At 41.5% G+C, this 24443-nt stretch overlaps 1 protein-coding gene across 1 annotated transcript; it reads right to left on the minus strand.

Moving 5' to 3' along the window:
• Nucleotides 1–1303: 1303 nt before the first annotated feature.
• Nucleotides 1304–16982, minus strand: LOC108503042 (patatin-like phospholipase domain-containing protein 3). The gene is made up of 9 exons (XM_017826589.1): nucleotides 16760–16982; nucleotides 11101–11333; nucleotides 10283–10348; nucleotides 7780–7989; nucleotides 7125–7185; nucleotides 4929–5144; nucleotides 4485–4617; nucleotides 3557–3673; nucleotides 1304–3151 (listed from the first exon to the last, which is right to left on the minus strand). Exons 1-9 carry the CDS (start codon nucleotides 16944–16946, stop codon nucleotides 2860–2862), a joined length of 1515 nt encoding a protein of 504 aa, XP_017682078.1. The 5' UTR covers nucleotides 16947–16982; the 3' UTR covers nucleotides 1304–2859.
• Nucleotides 16983–24443: the final 7461 nt, after the last annotated feature.

The raw sequence follows: 24443 nt of genomic DNA on the forward strand, positions 1-24443 counted from the left end.
ACTGTTATCTTCATATTTTTACTTTGTTATTCATATTATCTTCATATTTTTACTTCATTATTCACATTGTTACTTAATATTATCACAATGTCACATATATATAGATAGATTTACATTATACATTATTTTTGTTATTTGCTATAATAATATTCTATATTGTATTTTTATATATAATTGTATATAAATGTATATAATATGTATATTGTATACTTATGTATAACATAAACAGTATGAAACAGCATGTTTTGTTTCAATAATATATAAATAGTATGTTTTGTTCTTTATATTTTATAATCACCTATAGATAAATTTTAATATTTATATTTAATATTTATATTATTTTTTAAAATTTTGTTTCTGGAAAACAAAGATGTACGTGCCTGAACATAAATTAATAAATTATTGTATTAATATGTTATTATTTAATACTATATATTATTTATATTTGGTTATCTGCTTATATTCTATGTTATTGCTATTTTATATAATCTATATATGAATGTTTATATTAAATATATCAAATTAGCAAATTGCTATATTAATAATTTATTTTATGTTATTTAATATTATTTTTCTTGTCATCTGCTTATATTTTATTTCTTTTTATATAATAAATGGTTTTTATATTAAATATATCAATTAAACATAATAAATCAATACCTTCATGTTATTTTATATTATATAATATTATTGTATTTGTATTTGATATTTTGTTATCAGCTTATAATTTCTATTTTACAGAATTTATATATAAATTTTTATATTCATATTAAATATATCAATTAAACAAATAAATCAACACCTTCATGTTACTTTTATATTATACATTATTTATTATTGTATTTGTATTTTTGTTATTTATATTTTGTCATCTGCTTATATTGTTATTTGTATTTTATATAATAAATTTTAATGTCTATATTAAATATATCAATAGAATTGTTTTAAAGAATTGTTTTATTATATAGATATTATCTAATAATATCTGATTGTATTTTATGTTATTTATAATATTTAGTTACCTGCTAAATTACAGAGTTTTAACTCAGAAGCAAGACACCATTTGTCTTCTTTCTCCAGACACACACCTTCTTTCTCTGGTTTTCCTTTCACTTTAGATGCAACAAGCTATTTGTAAACCAGTGAATTGCAAAACAAACAAACAAACAAAACCTTTAAGGTGATGTTGGTCCAGCTGGAGAATGAACAAGCACCTCTCAAACTCCAGAGTAGTTCTCTTAAAAATAAGACCCCTCAGAACCATCAAATCGCTTCAACATTCAGTGAAACGAACACATTCTGATTTAACTTCAGATTATTCAGTATAATTCTGAATTATACTCAAGAAAGCTCAGAAAACAGGGTAACAGAAGAGATTGTGGTTTTATTTTAGAAAAAGGAGACAAAACTGGAGCTGTGCCCAACAGAAAAAGTGGTTAAGGTTGATTTAAACAGAGTTAATAGAACTATTCCAACAGAGACCATTAAATTCTCACACATTCTGGTAAACTATGTTTTGCAGAACATTCTAGAATTTTGGTTTACAAAGTTTAAAATTACAAATGGAGACGATATAAACCAGATCTTGCTCATTGTAACTGTAGTTAGAGGAACATTCCCAACTTCTCGTGCAAGTTTGAAGACACGACCACACAAGAAATGAACAGAGGAGTTGAAGTAAAATAGCACCAGACTCCTGGAATATGGAAATGGACAATTCAGCACCTCCTCCCCTGCTCCTCCCCAGCCCCAAATCCATCTTGATTCTGTAAAATGTAGCACTTCAAGCTCAGGGAAATCAGAGCTGAGACTCTGGAACCTTAGCACAGCTCTCTGGATATCGATACTTCCACTAAGTGTCACACGCTGCTTCCAACAGCCCTGGAAAACTTCCTTTGGGATGCACCTCACCGAGAGAGGGGGGAGACCCTTTTTCTTCCCTCCTTTGGCAAGAGGGAAGTGAAAGAAGGAGATGAAAAATCTCTCAAGTTGGAGGGGAAAATATATCAAGAATAATTAGAGACGACCTAAACATCACTCACCACTTGCTAGACACTGATTTTTGTTAACATCTTCTGTGAAGTTTAACACCTTCTTGACTTACTGTTTGCTACTCATCACAGCCACTACTTTACCTACTTAGTCAAGTATTAAACCTTCCTATGAAGTTCCAAAAAAGTCCTCTGAAATCACAAACTGTACCTGTTTACACTTCAGGGGAACGTGCCCCATTTCTTGTGTCTTTTTCCCTTGAATTATTTGAAGAGGGGAAAAAACCACAGAGGAAAAGAACTGTGAAACACACACCACAACTTAGAGTAACGCTGTTCCTACAGTATCTCGTGCAGACAACTTTCCATAAACACAACAGGCTCTTTAAACATAAGGCAAACGGGCACTGGAGGCCACTAAAAATTGGTGGTTTTCCCTTTATGAAGTAAAAGTCCCAATTTCATTTAAGTGCTATAAAAGTAATCCTAATACATAACAAAGAATTATATCTTTAAAAAGGTTCTGTTGTCGATGATTGTTTAACAATGTTGACAGAATTTACATTTTTATGCTGAAAGTAAATTTTTAATAAATTTATTTCCAGAGAGACACTGTTTAACTACAAGTCTTACTACAGTTGATTGAGCTGGTGCTTCAACAGAATTATAATCTGTCACTTAGTATAGCAGCCACTGCTTTTATAATCCTTAAAACAGTAAAATTCCCAAGGCAGATTTGTCAGGAAGCTGTAAACAAGTAATTTTCCAAGACTCATTGGCAATAAACAAAACGACCTTTAGTCCTTTAGGGGTTTGAAGTTGCTCTGCCAAATTTGGAATTGGGGAAAGTGTGGAACCTGCTTCCAAATCAATACTCTGGAGCAGTTTGGAAACTCGTCTCCGAGGAAGAGTCAACATCCATGTCCAACGCAGACTCCTCAGGATTTGGGAGGAAACTGGGGTAGGACTTTAGGTCTGGATGCTCCTGCATTTCAGCAGAGGGATTTTTCATAGCTGACTGAAGGAAGCAGGAAGATTCCCAGAGCCAGCTCTCAATGTGTGAGGTAGAGTGAGGCATTTTGAGGTGGCAGTATGAGGAACGAAATTCCACAGTGGATGGGACAGTTGGACATTCCCTCAGTGATGGATAATCGTCTTTCCTGGGTAAAGAGAAAGAAAGGAGTGAAACAGGGACGGGATTCTCAGATTCATAGTGAGGTGTCACCCATTTCCCCACACACAGTGCTGCAAAGTTAAACAGAAATTAAAAGTCTGAAAGGCCAAATCTCACCCCAGCTGGGTAAGAGAAGATAATGAAGCTGAGGTTTCTCTTCCACAGAAATAGAGGCTCCTAAAAGTTTTCCATCATGTGTCTTATTTTAATTCCTCCCAACCATCCTACAGGACTGTCCTCCTTATCCATCTACTTTTTAACTCTTACAGTGTTTCCTGTCCAGACTCCTGAGAAGCACCAGGAGACAGATTTGAAGCGGTGAGAGCTCTTTCGTGTTACCCTTGAGAAAAATCATGACATCTTCTTGTAAGAAAGAAACTTGGCACTTTACCTGGATGCCCAGAACAGTTTGCTTTTAGCCTGGGAATAAACTGTCCCAGCGAGCCGGAAGAGCTGCTCTTGCATCCATCGAACATCAGCAGGCATGTCAGGAAACCAGTTCACTAACCTGCAAAACCAGCCAAAAAATCCAAATCAAAATAACACTTTTTGCAAGCAGTAGATCTGATCTGTGTTTTATTTTTCCATACCGTGTCCCACATCCAACACAGCCTCCATTCTCCCCGAGTTAACTCCCCCACCAGCGTCCCCATTTCTTCCCAAGCTCCCTGAATTCCCATCTAGCCCACTCATGTCTTTCCTTCACTGCATCTCTGAGTGCCTGGCCAATATTCCTGTCTCCAAGTGCTCTTTCAGTGTGGAAGGAACTTTCTGATCAGTGGAAGAGGAAGGAAGAAAAAAAAGCAAAGCACAAGGGAAGAATAAAGAGAGGGCAAAACCAGAACGGTGTCACAAATGTATTTTTTTTCCTAGTGCCACCCTTAACACAAGTCAGTCACATCAGTGGGACAAGGAAGAAAACCCCCCAAAAATCTGTGGAAACTGGCTTCCCCATCTACCAAAAATGGCACAAAAGTGCCAAATCAAGTGGCACGGAAGCAAAACACTGGAGTTGTGTGTGATTTCATTTACAGAACATCTCATTTTTCAATTATTTTCTAAAATAAAGATGACATCTGCTGCTAAAGGACTGCAATTCTCTTAAGCTTAGGGTTCATGGTGCATTCATTTAGCATTTCTCCTTTACCAGAACTGAAAAACTGACCCAATTAAGCCCTGTTTCAAGAGCACAACTTCCAGTGTGAACCTACACAAAACCAGTAAGAGAATTTATATGGTGAGTAAAGACTGGATTTCAGTCCCGACTTCATAAAGAAGGACACAAACTACCTGGATGGAGTTCCTGAAGAGTTCCTTACCGTAAAGCAACGGAGTAAGCAGACTCCACTGGGAGTGTGTATGGCAGCAGCAGGTAGGATATCACCCTCATTGGGAAGAGTTTGGAGAACTGAGCGTAGAATCCATTCTGTTCCTTACAAGCTTCCTGCAGTGCTTGAGAATAATGAGTTTGGGAAAGGTGTTAAGACCTTTTGAAAGCAGTTTAAGCCATTTTCTCAAGGTTTTGCAATCTTCAGTTAATGTTATCGAGTGTTACTGAACAAGGCTCAGATAAAACCCACATTAATTAATTCAGGGCATCGCCACCATAAACCTCCTCTATGCTACTTTAAAAAATGGGAAACGCAGGGAGAAAAGGTATTACACCCAGGACTTTTAAGCAGTAATTCTAAGAATTAATTTTAAAATAATAAAAACCAACGTTTGCCACTCAAAAGTTCCAGGGAACAGCCTGAAGCACAGACCTTTCCGCAGTCTGGGAGGCAGGCTCTCAAATATGCTCTTCTCCAAAGGCCACGGGTTTGGCTTGAGCTGCTCATTAAGCACTTCCATTTTCAAAGTTTCTACTCTGTTATTTTCTGCCAGTTTTCTTTTCTTCACAAGGTCGCTGTGCTGTGCAGCCTCGGGAGGATTTCTTTTCGTGAAGGACACGTGGATATAAATGGAGTCATTCAAAATACCTGAAAGAGCCAAGAGCTTCCACTTAGGATTGATCCAGGGGTCTCCAGAGCTCCTGTGCAGCACCTTTGTGTCTGCACAAAGACCTATCCTGAGGGAACACTGTCCACCCAACGTCAAATACATCCCACAAGTGTTTAAATCACTCTGATGTGTGATTAAAATTCTTTCCAAGGTTTAGGTCTTACTTTAAAACAGGCTCTAAAGAAAAGGGAAGAGTCAACAACTAACTGAAACTGCACTGAAAACACACAGTCATTCACCAAAGTTGTTCTCCTGCAAGAAAGAAAAAGATTTAAAGGAGAAAAGGAGAACCGATTTAATATGTATTTGAAAGAAAAGACCAAAACCACATCAGATATTTGGGAAACTGGACAGGGCAGGTATCACGTGGGTACTTTGAGGCATTGCTGCAACAGGGCTGAAAAGGAAAGCCAAGTAGGTTACAGTATTTTTTTCCAGGTATATCCAAAGTACAGATCTAAATCAACACTGCTTGCATTGCAAAACTGGTGCCAATTAAGAAATAGCACTGATAATTAACTCAGAAATAAGCACCAGATAATGAGTACTAAGTGGAAAAATACAAGAAGGTTATTTATACTCTGTTTCCAGAAAAGCATTATAAAATTACATATGTAAAAAGACCACCAAATTTGAGTAGGATCCATACCTACATACAACCTGTATCTTACTTACAAGTACTACTAAAAGACATGTCAAAAGAATATACAGTGAATTTAGCAAAAAAATAATTATTTGAAGTGTCACAGATGGGGGGGAAAAATGAACTCCTACAGTTGAAATAACAAGAAAGGAGAAGCATAATGAATGACCTCGGAAAGGTTATAATTATCACTGATTAAGCTCGATGCAAAACAAGCCTGTGACAGAACAAAAACAAAGTTGATCACAGGATTAGGAGTGTGAAAAGGAGGACAGCAGTGGGGCAAAGAGAGCAAGGGAAAACAGCAAGGAATCTCAGATATTAGTGTCAGATACAGGTGGAAACATGCCCACAGGAAACTTGTGGGTGCAGGACAGCAACAGAACCATCTCAGCACAGGCAACCACAAGGTACAGACTCCTTGTGGACCTTGTGCTCTTAATCACCTGGTAAAAGGTAGAAAGCAGGACTCTCATTAAATATTAAATAATATTACTGTAGTAGTGCAAACATCCCATTTCCATCCCCATTATTCCTCTAATCTGACCCAGTACCAATTTGCTTCTGCACCCAAAGACTAGAGGGACTAATCATATTTAACACATGGTTACTGTTTTTAACTTGTTTGTCTCAAAGCATGCAAAGCTTATTATTATATTATCAAATTGAATATATTAATAAATATATTAATTTATATTATTAATATAAAACATGTTACTAAAATTCTAGGAGTAGAACAACTTTCAATTCTTCTTCCTAAACTTATCTGGGTCTCAAAAACTGCTCCATTGCATGTGGTCTTCTTCTAAAGTCTTTCATGATACAGAGTAAGGATTTTCCTGTGACTGAGTTTATATTGTTATTAGACAGCTCCCAGGTCTGGACTAGCAGGAATTCACTTGGATAACAGCAGATTTCACAGGAGTGGGAAACAGTAGCCTATTCCCATCCTTCACAATTAACACAAAGGAATCTAATAATATGATTTGCCTAGAATGCTTTGATAATTTCACTTAACATTCACTTCACAAAATTTGACAAAACCCCAAAAGTTCAATTTCTGTGTGGCAACACAACTTACCTCAGGGGAGCAGTTGCCACAGCTGTGATTCCTACAAGAAATAAACTTACTATGATCCCTTAAACAGCCTCAAAGGCCTAGTCCCTTCTCAGCCACACACAAACCCCTCAACGCTTTTTGTTTGTTTGGTGGATTTTTGTTTGGGTTTTTTGTTGTTGTTGCTTTTGTTTGGTTTTGTTTTTTTTAAACTCAGGTTAAGACTATCATGAATAATTATCTGCAAGTTTAACATACCATTCTCTTTCAAGAACTTAAGAGCATCCAAATATCCTTGCTCACAGATCTCTCCAAGCACCTGCAAACAGAGCAAAATGAGTCAGGCAAATAAAAGGAGTTTCAACTTGAGATCAAGAGTTTCAAGAATGGAAGGTGGAAGTGGCTTTTCACTCTTGTAAGAAAAGCAGTCAGAAAAATTAATTCTCTGCTGCAGTATATTCCAAGCCACTTGGAAGGTTTGTTTTCATTTTTTCAACTTGCACAACAGCCACTGAAGAGCATCTCCCTCATCAGATCTGCAACTCACAGCACTTAGAGTTTAAAGGCAACTTGCCTGCATTGAGTATTAATTGAGAACTTCACAAAACCATGAACTTTTAGAAATTCTTCGAAGTTCTGAAGCAGGTAAACATGAAAGGACTACCAACTGACAGCTATTAATTCACCAGTGTTCATTTCATGGCAGAACCCTGTGGTAATTCCCAAATAAATACTGAAAGCCAATCACAGGACATGCATTTTGAGTCTGAGAGACTAAAACCAAGGAGAAATGAAGGTAAAACACGAATAAAAATAGAAACAATAAGAGAAATGTCACCAGAGGAGTTTATATGAGCAGATGAAATGCTAAGATTACTGTACCTTGATGAACTACTTGAAGGCAGTGACTTACCTTGGGCTCTGGTGGAAAGAGGGCTTGTGTCAAACGATAGAAGTTCCCCAGACTGAACTGGATGCTGGTGTTGGTCACATTCATCTCGTGGAAGTTGGCAGACTTCCCCTTGGGGCAGATGTCACACTCCCCAGCAAAAGGGGACACAGTGATGGTGTTCTTGCACTCATAGTGGGGTAAGTTGTCGCTGATCCCTCCGTCCACGTAGCGCTGCAAAAATCAACAGACACAGAGTCTCAAAGGCTGACAAGTTCTAAAAAACATTCCTACCCACAGTTCCACAGATAGCCCAAGAGTATTCTGTTTGGGATTGTCTGTATGGTTATGAGAGTGCATTTTAAAGATCATAATGCTGCACAGCACGCAGAGGAGAAGCAGCACAGCTGTTCTTCTCTTCCTCAACCAAAGAGCTCCCAGGGCACATCTCTGGAAAGAACACCAGTAAAACAGCAGCTCTGCACTTCAAAGCTCAATTCCAACATAGTAACCATTCACTTAGAATGAGGAGCTTAAAGTTACTCTCAGAATTTGTTATAAAAGCATCAAAAACATTTGGATTTTAAGAGATTGCAAGTAAAATGGACACACTCAACCTTGCCAGCAGTTGTGGGTCTCTATTCTGCTGTGAGTGCAAATGCCAGGTTGTGCTTTTGCCTCCTCTGCACTGAATTGCCCACTGCTGTAGTTTTTTAGTGCATCGCCTCCTGAGACATTTTAAGATCCAAGAAGCAAAGAGTTCTGTTTTGGGGTAACCAATGCACAGTGCAGCAGCTGCAGTGGCTAAAGACAACCCCTCCACTCGCTCAACAGCTCCAGTTTTCCACTGGGGGCCAGCTGGGAGCGGGGGCAAAAGGAGTTTAGTGGCTGATTTCTCCTCCCTCCTAACTTTGTGGAAGCATCAAGTACAGCACAACAGGTTTGGCAGAGGAGGAGCCACAGCATGCAGCCTTCTCATGGAATTAATAAAAGGAGGGAGTACACACCTGAATCACTGTTCTACACAGGTAAATGATTATGATTTTAATTACTTGCAGTTTCTGCCTGGTTGCTCCCTCTAGTGATTTTTAAATCTTGCTACGTTTGAAAAGAGGGAAAAAAAAACCCCAAACAAACCCAACCACCCCCAAAAGCTTCACAACTAGGAATTAGATACACCTACTGAACATTATCCCTAAGTCTTTGTTTTAAAGTACACACACAGGAATGCCAAGCCAGTAAACAGCAAGACACTACAAAGTTTACATCCTTGACTTTCTACTGTCCTTAAGCCTGTAAGAGTCATGCCAAGCATAAGCAACTGTGGTATTCTTACCGAGCTACATCAAAAAACACCTCCTAAGCACTAAAATCACATCAAAAAGATTAAAAGGATGCGGTGCTTCCTTCCTTTCCTCAAAATAAGACCAAATAAAGCATTATTTGTATGTTTTTGTACTCTGAACCATGCCTTTTAAAATAACATTGTCGTCTGGTGACCAGAACTAAAACAGGAGATTAGCCTGGATCCACCTAAACCTTGGATTCAGTCCAACCTCCTGTTTTTATAACACCTTTAATCTGGAAGAGTTTAGAAGCACAGATAAAAAAAAAATCCCTATACAATTCTAATCACTTTTGCTTAAATTTCAGCATGAAGAAGAAAATACATTTCATGCCTGTTCTTGACCCTTTAGTACTTCCAAGCTGCCTTGAGAACGGTCTGTAACCAACCACCATTAAAGATGTTTAAAGTTTTCCTTCTTTCTTCCCTTCTCCTTGGGTAAGGAGACCAAAGTTGGAGGGAAAGCAAATGAATGGCACTGCCTTGATTTATTTGCAATCCACCTCTGCTTTCAGACTGTGATTAAAACACCTACACCAAACCATGGTGACTCTTCTGCAGTTTTGGTTTCCTTAACAGGGGGTTTCAGAAAGCCCAGTATGGCCATGAAGTCTTTAGAGGTTTTGTGACCAGCAGATCCTGAGAAGTAATAGAACATACCAATATATTGACATTTTACCCCTGAAAAGCAAACTTCCTGACACTGAATACAAATGCCAGAAGACAGTAAGAAGCTTTGTTTACACCTAAGTGAACAGAGAAGTTTAATCCAGTTGTGAGGCAGATCTACCCACAGCCAGAACACACAGATACACAATAAACTATCTTACAGGATTCTGGGTTTCAAACAAAATATATGCTTACATATACATTTTGTAGGTGAAAGAGAAGCACTTTCTTCAAGAAATATTTATCCAGAAGTTAAAATACTTGTTATCTTATAATAACCTTTTAATTAATGCATCTTTGGTGGGGGAGAGAGAGGCAGCATGTGTGTGTAGAAATGTATGTAACAGATACTCCACAAATTCATTTCTTTCTTTTTTTGGGAAGTTGTTACAGCTCCAGGATTAAAATCTATGATGAAGGTATTTATTTTACAGTAGGATAACCAAAACAACACTGCCTGAATATTTTCAGAATATCCAGAACTACTTTTAGATGTTAAAAACAGAGACTTACCACACCTCTAAACAATGGTGGAATTAGGCCACAATAAATAGGGACAAATGAACTACAGATCAAAGCCTGTAAGAAAATAAGACCATATAAATTAAATGTTAACTGTTCAACTGCTGACATTAATTTTATTTTTTTTAGATATTAGCAAAAACAAGCAAGCAACCAAAAAAAATCCCCAGCAAAAACACTTGATGAAAAATTGGGGAAAAAACCCAGTGTATTAAGTATTATTTTAAACAGGATGAGGGGATTCCACATCTTTTTTAGAATGTAACCATATTCCATCTTAAAAAAAGGTAAGACTCACTAAAAGACCATTTCTGGAAATGGTAATCAGCAAGGAAAAGTTCATGATCATTCACTCAAGTTATACATCACCTGAGTAATCAAAGTAATAACTGGGCACATAAATATCAACATCCTGGGATCATATTAAGAGATGTATCTATAGATATATAGATCACATTTGTCATAGATATTAAGTAATTTTAAAAAGCAATTTTTGACTGTTTTTTGATCATTGCTTTTATAAGAATGACCTCAAAAAATTTTTATTCACTCAGGATATAGTTTCACTAGATGCAATGCACTTTAAAGGCATTTACCCTTTTTATGATTGATCCCTCACACCTTTTTCAGTAAAACAGTTCACGTGACTGGGGAAACTAATTTGTGAATTTAGTGCAAGAGAGCTTGAATTCCTCTTCAAAATACTGTCCAAGTCACAAAACATCCTAAAATGTTTCAAGTGGAAATCCAACAGATGATGTTAAATTAAGATTACAGAAAATTCTACAAGTTGCCAAAATTAAACATACCTGGATAACTTCTTCTTTAGAGTTAAAATTAGAGATCAGTGCATTTTTGCCATCTGATACTCTGGTTAGTGAGATGCAGAGTCTGCCCGATGACAGCTGGTGAGTGTTCTCTGGAAGATTCCTCATCAGTCCATCTCTAATTATCTTTATCACATTAAAGGAGGGATGGAGAGGACCAAGATTTCGCTTTCTGGCTTCTTTGGCCAACGCCAGAACATCTGCACAGGCCTGAGCTGAAAAGAAAATGCATTTATTTTAAGAACAGAAGATATGCCAAAAAACAAAACCCACACTTGGGACTAATAAAGCAGGTCTAGAGCTCCAACTTATCTCTCTGACTGCTAGAATGAAAATTCAGGACCTTTTTAATGGATAAAATAACTAAGGGAGTTTAGGAGTCTTCTGAGAGGGGAAAAAAAAAATCACTTCAGGCTTTCAGAAAAAAGTCTCAGTGAAGATTAAGTTATCTAGATGTAGATTCTAAGTGTAAAACACCCATATAAGAAGCTTCCACTAGGAATCACTCACTCCAGAAGCACATTCTTTAAGAAAAAACAAGGATAAGCACATGTGAATGGTCATATTCCACATGCAGCGTCCATAAAACCCTCCAGTATCTGATGCACAGATTTAATCTCCCCAGGATGGCTGGTGAGGAAGCAGATCAAACCACTCCAGGAGACACGACTGTTCCTGAGGAACACTAAAACCACCCTGACACTGAGTCCCAGGAGGAGCAGCAGCTCGTCCACCTGCAGTGTTCTGTCTGAACTTCTAATATCACATTTCTCCAGGGCACACTTTGAGGAAATTGCCCAATGAGTTTGTCAACTTGGGAGAAGAAAAGGGGTGGGGAAGAAGGTCAAAGTAACAGGTTATCACCCTCAGTGATAGGCTACAAGGTCATCTAAAAATATTTTCAGAACTTACATGTAATAGACTGGATTCAATTTATCAGGTTACACCTGAGCACTGCACTGGAGACAACTCTGCTTAAGCCTCTGATTGATTTCCAAAAATATTATCTTCCTACAACTTTATTTTTTTCCCTTCTCAAACACCAACATCTAAACACTGATCATCCTTAACTAGAAGTCTACATTCAACAGAGTATCTCTGAAAAAATCTGAGGTATCAGACAATACTCCATTTTTAGCACTAGGACTTTGTTCATTCCATTCACCCAGAGCAAAGCCTTGGGCCACAAACCCACTGACCCCATCCCAGGAGACAGCAAACAGTTTAGACACAGCTCACTGTTCATGGCCAAATATGTGTTTATTTTTGCTCACAAATAATTGCACAAGTCCCAGCCTGACAAGTGAAGTTGCTTCCAAAAGCAGGATTTGGACAGTTCTAATTTTCTTGCATTCAGATATAAGTTACCACCTCATTTTTTTTATTTATTTATTTTTATTCAGCAATGCTCAACCTTCCAGAACTTCCTAAAGAAAGGAATGAGGCATTTTACAGGAGATACTGAACCACCAGAACTCTGACCAGGAAGAGCAGCCTTGGAGCACATGCAGTAATTGCATCTTGCAAAATAATGACCTTTTTTAAAAACTCTGGTGAATTGTTTGTTCTAAAATACAGACCAAGAGCAAACAAATAAATATACATGTTGTCACTTCTCTGCCAGGTCCTGACCCTGTTTTTCTAGACAGCATCCTGTCAAACTGAAGCTCAAAGTATTATTTAAGCTTGAAGCATAAGAACATCTTTACTTATTTGCACTGCAGGCCTATTTCTGCAGAAAAAATAAATAAACCAGTGCTCTCTGTTAACCTTGTATTGTCATTATTTATCTCTCATTGTAAAGAAATGTATCAGCTCACACTATGAATACCCCTTAAAGGGCAGCAAAACTGGCGACCTCTAATAATTTTGGTTTGAATTCCTCTCATTTCAGCTTCCTCTCAGAAAATAACTACCCATCAAAATGAAATTTGATTTAGCATTTTACCCATCTCCTCCACGTACGAGAATTTCGACACTTTGGGGAGTCTATAGAGAGAAAAACTAAGGGAAAATAATTATATATTTTGATTATTGGAACCTATTTTAAAAACAAAAAGAGCTCCAAAGCAAGAAAAAAATAAAATTGTCTCTACCCAAGAGTGTGATATTAAAACACCAAAAATTTAAAAAGCTGTCTGTTAGTAATTCAACAGACTTCAAAGTATTCCAACTTCTTGTCCTTCTACCTTCTTTCTTCAACAGGACTAAAATTACAGCTACATTACAACAGAACACAATGAATTAACATGGGAATACACATTGGTGTAATCCAAAATAGGACCTTCTCCAAAAAGGACCAAGGGCTAGAGCTCAAGTCAGACCTTGGTACATCTGTTTTATTTCTGAAACACGGGAGAGCTAAAGAAATTAATGTTCCTATTAAATGTGAACTGTTTCTAGTTATATTTCTATATTCCTACTTTTAATTGTTATGTAACTATTAATCTGTTTCTCATAGAGTAAAACCTGAGTTTATTCCACAGGGTAACACCTGACATTTTATTTGCAGGCTCTAGTAAACCTGTTCTCTTCAGTGTCCCACTAGAATGGATGATCACAGCACCCTCAAAACACCAGATTCTCCAGGACATCCATGGGGGATGTCTAACAACAGGAGTGCCACTTAACCATTCCAGTTTGGAACAGCCTGGAATGTACTTCATCCTCAAAAGCAGTCACCTCTAAGCTTCCCAACCTCCCCCAGTACAATGAAGGAAAGCTCTGTGTCAGTCTGGAAAAGTACACTTTGTTTTTTCCATTCAGTGGCTAATGATTACTTTGACTCAAATCTGAAATCCTACAGACTGTTTCTGCCTATCCAACAGGTAACATCAAGCAAAAAGAAAACCCTTTATTTAAAATATGCTCTTCAATTTTAGCCACAGCCCCTGTTCACAAATACACAGTCACTTCATGTGACATTAGTCCACAAATGGACTAATTCAGGGCTGGGTCCAAGGATGGAGGTCCCACAACTTCCATTATTTTACAACCTCATGGTAATTGTCTTTTCCTTACACCTCCTCTGAATTCACCATGTTCCAGCTCGTGCCTGCTGCCTCTCATCCCTCTACTGCTCATCTCTGAGGAGATTCTGGCTCTCTCTTCCCACAGTAAAATGCAACTGTGAAAACACAGGGGACTTACTTATAACTACAACTGCAGGGACAACAAACACTGCACATCAAAGTATATCAGAGTAAGGGAGGTGTACAATAAAATCTCCTGCAATACATCATATTATTGCAGCACATACTGCTTTTTTAGAGCTTATTTACAACCCTCTGCTTTCACACAAGCTCACAAAAATTACAGCTAAAAATTAACATGGGAATACCTTCCTAGTCTTATCAATTTACAATTATTAACAGATTTTAGGATGTGGCTGGCTTTGAATTGTCTTCCAACATTCCCAAGTAATGCCTTTTTTTTTTCTTTTTTAAATTTCCAGAAGAAATGCACTTGCCCATGAAATCCTCTACCTTGGACAGTGATCACACACATACAGGATATTCTACTGGTTAGAGGAAAGCAAAAGTCTCAGCTGGTGTATGAGAAGGGAGAGACAAAGCAACAACTTGAAGTCTGCAACTCTCAATGATTAAAATGCCAGGAGATTTAAAAGCTGTTACTAACTCATACTGTCAGGTAAACAATATACATTTTCTGTGCTTAAGAGTGCTTCGAATATTTAAAGCAGCTTCCTCCTTAAATCATTTACAGTGACAAGACTTAGAACTGGATATGTTCTAAAACTAAACAGCTATTGGGGGAAAATACGATATTGGCCTCATAATAAGTGTGCTGTGTCAGGAAATTACAGCAAAATTAAATTAAGACATTTAAGTAGCACAAGTTTCCTGTTAAAGCTTTAGAGAAATTAAGCCTGTGTGCTAGAGCTCAGTGGTTAAGCAGCAGGGACAAGCATTTCACAGCATTACCCTCTCGCACACACAGAGAACTTCTGTCTGTTTTAGTCAGGGAATTGTTCCCTCAGAAATTTAAAAGCAAAAGCCACAAACCTCGCCAAATTCAAAATAAGTACTTACTGTTCTCCTCATCCTCTAAGCAAGAAGAAATCTGAATTTATAAAACCTCCTAGTTCTAAACCAGTCAAAGGCACCACTAGCAGAAACAACCAGTGCTGAGCCATGAACTAGACAAGCTTTTACTCGGTGGATTTCTCGAGTTTAAAAAGAAAACCATTTCCAGGCATTTCATACAAACTTTTAAGCTGCAGTCCAGCTACTACAATAAACACCTTGATATTTGCACAGCTGGTATCAAGCTGGCTGTAATGGCTAATTCACTGGATAAATGTATGTTTGGGTTCTCATGAGCCCTAAATAGGTAGAGGTATTAAAATGGTAACGATATAGTATTTATAGTATATATTATATAATATATGTATATCATATGCAGAATATGTATATAAATATACATAACAAATATATAATAAATAAATATAATAAATGAATAATAAAAGGTATACTTTTCCTACTGCTGGAAAACAGGCACTTATTTCACAGGACAGATTATATTGAGTTGCAAACTAGCACCTTGCATCCAGCATAAACACAAAACAAGATTAACTCTCTTCTTTAAATGACAATTAAAATCAGTGATTTTAATCAATCCACCGTCCCTAATCGCACACCTGAGCGACCTTTGCAACATACACTGGGCCCAGATTAGAGAGGAAAAGCGTGTTAAAGCTAACCTAAGCCCTGACCTTAACTCTCTGAGCCTTACCCCAAGAAAGGAGAAGCTTTGGAGGAAGCAAGATAAAGCCACCTGACCCTCCACGTGCAAAGGTAACCGCGGAGAGATGCTCGATTTCCCAACGCAGCGCAAACACTGTTTACAGCCCGGGACAGGCTGGCCCGGCTTGCTTAGGACGGGTGTCGGGCTCAGCTCCCTCTCGCTAGCCCGGCTTTTCATTCCCGTACTTTGCACGGGGGTGGGAAGAGCGGCTGTGACCGCCCCGGGGGGCGCAGGAGACCCTCGGGGGGCACAAAAACACACACCTGGGGGTGCAGGGACGGGAACACCCCCCTGCCCTACCCCTGGGGGTGAGGGACACACAGACAGCTCTCTGCCCTACCCCTGGGGGTGAGGGACACACAGACAGCTCCCTGCCCTACCCCTGGGGGTCCAGGGAACACACAGACAACCCCCTGCCCTACCCCTGGGGGTGAGGGACACAGACACACACCTCGGGGTCCAGGGCACACAAACACCCCCCTGGGGGTGGAGGGGCACAGGAACACATACCTGGGGATAAGAGACACACACACACTCTCCCCTGCCCTACACCTGGGGGGGGGGAGCGGAATTCCCACCGCTCTACTACGCAAGTCTCGCGAATAGGATCAAGCATCGCCAAGACCATTCCTTGCGCCGCGTACCGCGTCCGGATTTAATTCCACCGAAGGGGGTCACGCTCCTTTTTAGTGGCAGAACACGAGAAACGGGGGGCTCGGAGCCAGCCCCGCACGGAGCGGACGGGCGGCCCGACCCGGCGCGGCCGAGCCCAGCCTTGCTAAGCCCGGCTCAGCCCCGCCGACCGCCGGGCGCTCCCCGGGGCCGCTCCCACCGCCCCTGCCCCTCGCCCGGCCCCGCACAGCCCCCTCCTCACCCAGCGAGCCGCCCCCGACGAGCACGGCCCCGGCGAGCGCGCCCGCGGAGGCGCCGTAGATGTGTCGCGCGTCGCGGATGACGTGCGGGGCGCGCTCCTGCAGGCAGGTGGCCGCGCCGATGTGGTAGACGCCCAGGAAGCCGCAGCCGGCGAAGGACACGCTCCAGCCGCCCTCGCGGTCCAGCATGGTGGCCGGCGGGGCGCGGGGACAGCGACGGACGCGGGGACGGGGACAGACACGGGGACAGGGCGCGGCGGCCGCTGCCCGGCGACTGTGCGCGCTCCCGGCGCCGCCCCGCGCGTTACCCGCGGCCGCGCCCCCGCCGCCGGCCCGCGCCGCAGCCAATCACGAGCCGCCCCCAGGTGGCCCAAGGCGCCCCAGCCAACCCGAGGCCAGCATGCAAATGAGGCCGCGCTGCCGCGGCCCGCAGCGCGGAGGGAACCCGCACCCCGCGACCCTCGGAGCTCTGGGACCCCGCGGTCCCCTCAGTCCCCCAGCCCCGCCTGTCCCCGCATTCCCACCCTGCGGGGCCGCCCGGATGCTCGCGGCCCCAGCGAAGCGGTCCCGCGGGGCTCGGGGCTCGTCCCGCCCACCCCCCGCACGGCTGGAGCGGTGGGGTCCGGGCGATGGGCAGCAGTGCGGTTCGAGGGGCGCTGGGATGGGAAGCAGTGGGGTCTGGGGGTCGGGGAGAGCAGCAGGATCCCGGGGTCGGCGGGATGGAGAGCGGTGGGGTCCGCGTGGATCAGTTGGAATGGGGAGCAGTGCGGTCCGGGGGGTCGGTGCGATGGGGAGTAGTGGGTCCAGGGATTGATGGGATGGGGAGCAAGGGGTCCGGGCGTCACTGGGATGGGGAGCAGGGGGGCCCGGGGGTCCCTGGGGTCGGTGGGATGGGGAGCGGTGGGATGCGGTACCGGCAAGCCGGGGTGGGTGGGGGGAACACGCCCTTCGATCAGAAGGGATCTGGGATCGGCCCCGCTCCCTGCAGCCCGTGGGAGGTGCGGGCTTAGCAATTACCCTGATTATCCAAGGCTCAAAGGAATCCACCGTGGCAGCGTGTACAACCATGGCTGTTTCGTGATCTGCTGTAAGAGCGAGCACTGCTCAGTAATCCTGAAATTTCAAGAGGAGAAAATTCCTGATGATAACAACACCGGGTTTATAACAGGAAGATTACAGAACAATCTGCTTTCAGTTTGCAATTTCAATCTGCAAGCCATCTGAAGTCTAGAACAGCATCATCTAACAGAGTTTCAGTAGTACCCAGCTGCCTGATGCATCAAAACCTCGTGTCAGGTACTGGTGGACTTCCAGATGTCTCATAATGGCATCTTTAAGCGCCTGAAGGCCTCACACTTTGAGCTCTGCAGGCTTATTTTCCTCCCTAATTCAGGTATTTCTGTGTAGTGCTATGTTGCACTAAACGTTGCTCTGCTCAAATTCTCTGGAAGTCTTAAAGGCATCTGAACACATCCGGGCAGGGTTTGGCTCCCTGTAAAAGGGGGCAGGTTTCCTCCAAAAGTTGAGAGGAATTGGCATTTGTGCGTGACTCCTGTCGCCACAAATCCCAGAGTTTCCATTAGGCTCCCTCCCTAATGCTAGTGGACATTGAGCAGCTCAGAGGGAATTCACAGCAATTACCTTGCCCAGCAGGGAGCTCCCCAGGGCCTGGCTGTGAAAATAAACCCGGAGAACAGCACAGTCTGAAATCCTCTAGGATTTAATTGCCTCACTCAGGGCTGCAGAAAACCTCTTCAGCCCTTGCATGCGCCGTGGTGTTGTGAAACATCTCAGAAGGGTCTGAGGGAAAAGGAAGGTGTGAGATTGAACCCGTTTCAGTGCACAGGAGAGGAGGAAGCTGAAAAGAGAGATAAAACCACAGCTCACACTTCCTGGGAAGAGTTATTTTCATTAAAAATGTGCTTGTGATTCCTGTATTTTCTCCATTCTCTTCTAAAGGAAAGGGCCAGCTGTGCTGAGTTTCGTATTCTCTCCACGTCTGCTCTCATGCTGTTTACTCAGAGTTTAAATGTGAGAGAGTACAGTTTCTTACTCCGTGTTTTGGAGAAGAGACACTGAGGTGTTCAGAGAGGGACATTTCTGGACATGCACAGAAATGTGACAGGGAGAGCCAATGAAACAGCAGGCAAGCAGATTTCCAGAACATGATCCCATCAATGGTTCTGTCAGTGCTAATCTCAAATTTGCTGGTAGACATCAACTCTGTTTAAAAATGTTTTTTATCCCCAAACTGTCACTAGAAGGCTGCTCCTTGACCACATTTCTTGAACAGTCAGGAGGAATCTTATCTCTACTCTAAAATGATACACGGCCAGTTCATAACCATCCTCTACTTTGTCCTTCTACACTGGTATCTCCCACATATCACTTGCAATGTTGAGAGTGCTGAGCTTTATTCCCTGTATTCCCCATTCTTTGATTCTCAGCTTCTCCAGATGCCTCTGATGAGGAACAAATGCTCCCCAACACAGTCCTTGTTGAGGAAGCTGAATCACTAATTCTGATTATTTGTATTGTGATGAGCTGGTAAATCCAGGTCCTTGACCAGCTCAATTTACATCAGTTTTTTTTAAATGTGTTGCAGTTCCTCAGTACACAGCACCAAATTTGTTCCCAACACTGGACTCCCCTTTCCTGCACGTGCCTACTCTTTTTCAGGGTCTGTTTGTATCTCCTTGGGTTGCTTCAAACAGATCTTGCAATTTCTTCCCTACATCATCTCTAGATTAGCAAATAATTAATCGTGAAAACTAAAAACAAACAAAACAAAAACCCCAAACAAAAAAAACCAAAACAAAACAAAACCACCCCAGAACATTTAAGGCAGGTGCATATAGACAGGATGGATCCTGTTTCCCTTTCCAAGAAAAGCGGCTCTCTCATCAAAAAGGTAGATTAGTTTGTCACACTAAACCTTTGCAAATCACTGGCTATCTCATCTCATTTCAATCTCCTCTCTCTTATCTCCAGGCCTACAAAGATGATTGTTCTTTCACCCCAAACCCATTTTAATCCCTTCTTTTTCTTTCCTTTTTTTTTTTTCCCCATTTCTTCACGTTTTTCTGTGTATTCATTTAACTCCAGTTATAGGTTTAGCTGCACATAGCTGTTTAGGATAAAGATCCTGTAGCTAGCTCTAAAATTTGGAACATCTGAGAAATCTGATGCAGCCCCATGACAAGCACTACCAACCAACCCCACTGTGGTTGCACAGGATGCAGTTTCAAGATTATCTTGTTTATATCAGATATCACTACGTGTACTATATGCTGTAACCTGTGTTGCAGACACCTCTTAAAATCTTTTACTGACTCAAGTCCATAATGATTTCCCCAAAACTCCAGGAATAGGAGGTAGGGTCTGAAAGGCCACGTGATGAAAATCAAATATCGTTTGATGGGGGTACAACCTACCAGGAAACTTGGAAACTTCTGTAAGCAGACACCAACCCAACCCAGTGTGTGGCACATGCATTCAACAGGCACACCTTCTGTCCATCCTTTAACCACCCTTAATCCTTTCCAGTTAGCAAACATGATAATTATGTTGTAGGCATGCCATTTTCTTAAGACATGGATTAAATCAAACTGTCATAAAAGAAGAGAGCAACTGATGGTGCACTCGTAAAGTGCCTTTAACTCATTAGAAGAAAGGTAAAATTAAATACTGGGCCAGCTGAAGGTATATAATTGATAGGAAAAGGAGCCACATAGGAAGGAGCACCAGCAGGAGGGAAGGAGTACTGTCACCTGTACTGGGCAGGTGACAAGTCATCCTGGCCAGCTGTGAAAATCCCACAGCAGTTTCTGTCATCGGAAAGAGCTCCAAGAGGTGATTGCCAAGCCCTGCTCAGAAACAGCAAATGTCTTCTATGTCAGGGATTCACTAGTAATCATTAATCTCTCACTTGGCATGAAGGCTTTGAAAAGAGTTTGATGTCTCATGATACCCATTTTCGTGGGGGAGGTGGGAAGGGGCACAAGCAGTGAAGCTGGTCCAGTATCACTCAGCAAGGCTGGTTTCCAAGTTGGAGGGAAAGTCAGATTTACTGAGTGCCAAGCCAGGCCAACGGCCTAGAACTTCTCCAGAAGGGTAACAAAGTACCTGCTGCAATTTCTGGAGCCCAGGAAAGTTGCCAGTACCGTCTGTCACGTCTGTGTGGCCTTATCAAGTGACCTTATCAAGTGATCATCTACCTAATCTAAAAATATCAAAGCCTCACCTCTGCCTAACACCCCCCTGGGAATGCTCTATTTGGAAAATTTTCTGAAGAAACACAAATCATTTGTTGGCAAATTTTAGGTGCCTTTTGTGAATAATGCATAATAAATAATAAAAATCTCATCTCGTGATAGAAAGCCGTGCTCTCCTCTCCCTAAAAGGATCCAAAGAGCAAAACCAAGGCATTGCTTACACTCCCTTTGAGATCTCTTACATGGGATGCTGCAAGTTCCCTCCTCTTTTTTCAGTGCATGCAGGGGAGAAGGAATATGAGCTCTACTGTCTTTGTTATTCAGGTCAATTCCTGTTTATGTTCCTCTGAAGATGCTGATTTGTCACAGAAATTATAATCAGTTATTAATTCCACTCCTTTTGTATGATCACCCTACCTGGGCTGGATAAGGGAAATCCTACTGGAACAGTGGCCAGAAGAGTGTTAAGTAGCTTTTAGTGTTGAAAATGCATGAGGAGCCACAAGGCAGGAATGGAGAAGTGTTGGGGTTGCAGAGGGAGGGGAGCTGAGGACAAAGACCATAACCTGGGCAAGGAATCCTTTACATTCCTCGTGCCAAGGCCCCACATGCATCACTGGCTTCCACCTCAGGGCTCTACACTGGGCAGCAGGGACAAACAAAGGATATTGAAATTTTCCTGCCAAAATAAATTCTAGTTGGTTTTAGTCCGTTTGCAACATCAACTGAAACACCCTCGCTACACTCTCTATTTTAAACCTCCCAGAGAAGCTACACTTGGCACAAGCATCATTCCTGTCCCATTATTGGCTTCACAACAGTGATATCCACACAGGCACTTGGTGGGGACTTTTTTCTCTTTGTGTGTCACATCATGGCCCATTAAGCTTGCAAAGGTCTCAAGTTAAACTCCTCTCAGGTTTCCTTGGCAAGAGGTGTAAAGTGGGTCATGTTAGTGAAAGCTTTTCCCTTGGGCCTGATTCTAACATTTGAGCAAGGATTTTGGGGCTTGGGTTAAGCATCTGGGGATCACATTCCTAAAGCTGTAGAAATTTGGAAGTATGATCTGAAAAGGTGGTTTCTACCCATCTCACACAGTAGGTGATGGCAGTTTGAGCAATTTTAGTGCAGCTTCCAAGCCTCCCAGCATAATCCCAATGATCACTTTGGACTAAGCTGAGAAGTCTGTTCTCTGACTTTTAGCTGTGACTGTGGACTAACAGACCCCAGTTTTGGCAAAGGGAAACCAGCTGTGAAGATCTGTATGAAAAGGGCAATAGAAAACCTAAAACCAGGTAGACAAAGCAACCTCTGGTGTTTTCCATAGGCTTCTGCCATAATCTTTTCCAAAGGAAAAGAAAATAAAAGTCAAGCATCCGTTTCCCATACCTTTTGCTAGGATCCCACACTAAGTAGAGGCAGAGCCCTATGTTCTGTGTGACGTGGTTGGAGTATGGGGGTTGTAAGTCTGGCTTTGGGAAAAAAAAAAAAAAAACAACAAACCTTTACAGGCCCTGTTTCAAGCTGTGTGCTCTTAGAAAACTGGGAACTTCATTTTGGAAGCTGTATCAGCAGCATTTTCTCTCTATACTTTGCGTACTACCATTTGGTTTGCAGTTTCCTTGTGCAAACCATTTTGTGACTACTGCTGATTCTCAAAGTGTACAGGAGGCTCGCAGATCCAGGTGCATCCCACGTCCTCCAAAAATTCTGGCTGTTGAAATGCTAATTCTGCTGCCAGCCCTTGCTTGCTCTGGGTGATGTGGGAGGGAGAAATGTGGTAACACGAATTTAGAGGTAATACAAAGCACGTGCTAACTAACAAAACATACTGACACATTTGCCTTCAGCCAGTTTGTTTGCAAAGGGGTCTCTCTCAAGAGCAGGCAGTGTTTCCAATGACAGCAGGGAGAGGAGAGCACCATGGAAAGGGCACATTTGGCATCACTGTGCTGCTCACCAGGGCCTGCTTAATCCACAGGGCACATCATCCACTCACCAGTAATCAATAATCACTTCATGCTAAAGCACCGAGAACAATGACCAAGTGCTGTGACCAAGGCTTGCTTGGTTAATTTATGCACTCAGCATATTTTCATATCAGAAGGTGTCTGGAAACCAGCATGACCAATTCCGGTAGGAGAAGTAAAGAATTTTCATATCTTGAATTTCTTGGTGTGATCTGTGTTTTTCCTCCTCAAAGAGAAAAAAAAAAATCCCAAGAGTTACAATTTGCTTCTCAGGTCTGGTAGCACAGCCATTGCCTTTACTCTTCATAATTTCAAAAGTATTGCATGGAACAAGTAGCCTAATACTATTTATTACACATGAACATGGTCCAAATTTTTTTTTTTAATATATCTTCATTTTATTTTTGTTTCATAACTTTGTGGCCTGGTATGTATGTGGCAACAGCTTATTGCAAAAGATTCCATGCAGCTTTATTTGTCCTACTAATGAGATACAGCAATGACCAAGCCAAGTGCTAACCTGCAACCTCCATTTTTTTTATTAGTTAGTTCTGAAGGATATGTTTTTGTTTATGATAGAAAACTAAGGGAAAAAGAGTGTGGCTAACAAGCTGCGGGGAACATTGAGATAGTCTCCAGAGTTAGACTTTTCAAATCTTGCCTTGCAGAGCACAAATTCCTTTTCTGTTGTAACAGGGCTACTGTTTTCTCTCTTAAGCTGTGTCACTTCTACATTAACTATATTATTAGTTTTAATTACAGTTATGGATGTTGCTATGTCTAGTAACTGCCAGGTGGCAAACAATGCTGCATCCTTTAGACCTAATACCTTGTCCTAACAGGCCTAATAATCAGCACCTTTTAACAGTTGCTGAGGCAGATTCTCAGCAAACTTTGGTCTTAACCTAAGAAAAGGCTTGAAACCTTTAACAGTTCTAAAGACAAGGTATTTGTCTTTCCAACTCTAAGACCAATAGTATTTAGGGAATTATTCTAGAGATAGATATGTTCATAGTGAACACTTTCTCTGGCAGAACATCTCCCAGGAGTTATGATGCATTTTGCCCCTTGCCTTGCACACAGTGATCCATCAGCCAGGAAACACCAGGAAGATCCCTTTATATCCACCTATTTACAGAGGTTCCCGTTCTGCAGAGAAACCAGAGACACAGGAAAAGCTGCTCCTTCACCCAGCACCCCCGGGAGGCAAAAACTGGTGAGAACAGTGTGAAACCAACATTTGTAATAAAAGGAAATGACTGTTTGTGTAAACAGAGAGCAGTAAGCTGCTTAGCATGCCTTAGCCCCTTCTTAACATCTGAAAATGCCTAAGAAATTCTAGAGAGGAGATTATGGAGCTGAACATAGGTGAAGATGTTGTCAGCAGAGTGTGTGGGTGGGATGTAAACACACACTGTTGCATAAATATAGGCCTTTGTTAGAGTAGTCCTGGTTCCCTTGATTCTTTAAATACCAGGGATTTGAAAGTCTTGGATTTTTTT

This window comes from Lepidothrix coronata, unplaced genomic scaffold (assembly GCF_001604755.1).
Source record: "Lepidothrix coronata isolate B3197 unplaced genomic scaffold, Lepidothrix_coronata-1.0 Scaffold129, whole genome shotgun sequence".
Lineage (NCBI taxonomy): Eukaryota > Metazoa > Chordata > Aves > Passeriformes > Pipridae > Lepidothrix > Lepidothrix coronata.

Excerpts from the sequence above, each read along its gene's own strand:
- LOC108503042 (XM_017826589.1), bottom strand. The coding sequence starts at position 16,946 with ATGCTGGACCGCGAGGGCGGCTGGAGCGTGTCCTTCGCCGGCTGCGGC. Across the intron at positions 7,990-10,282 it reads CACCATTGTTTAGAGGTGTG|CGCTACGTGGACGGAGGGAT; the intron begins GTAAGTCTCTGT and ends TGATTTTTGCAG. Across the intron at positions 3,152-3,556 it reads AAACTGTTCTGGGCATCCAG|GAAAGACGATTATCCATCAC; the intron begins GTAAAGTGCCAA and ends CTCTTTACCCAG.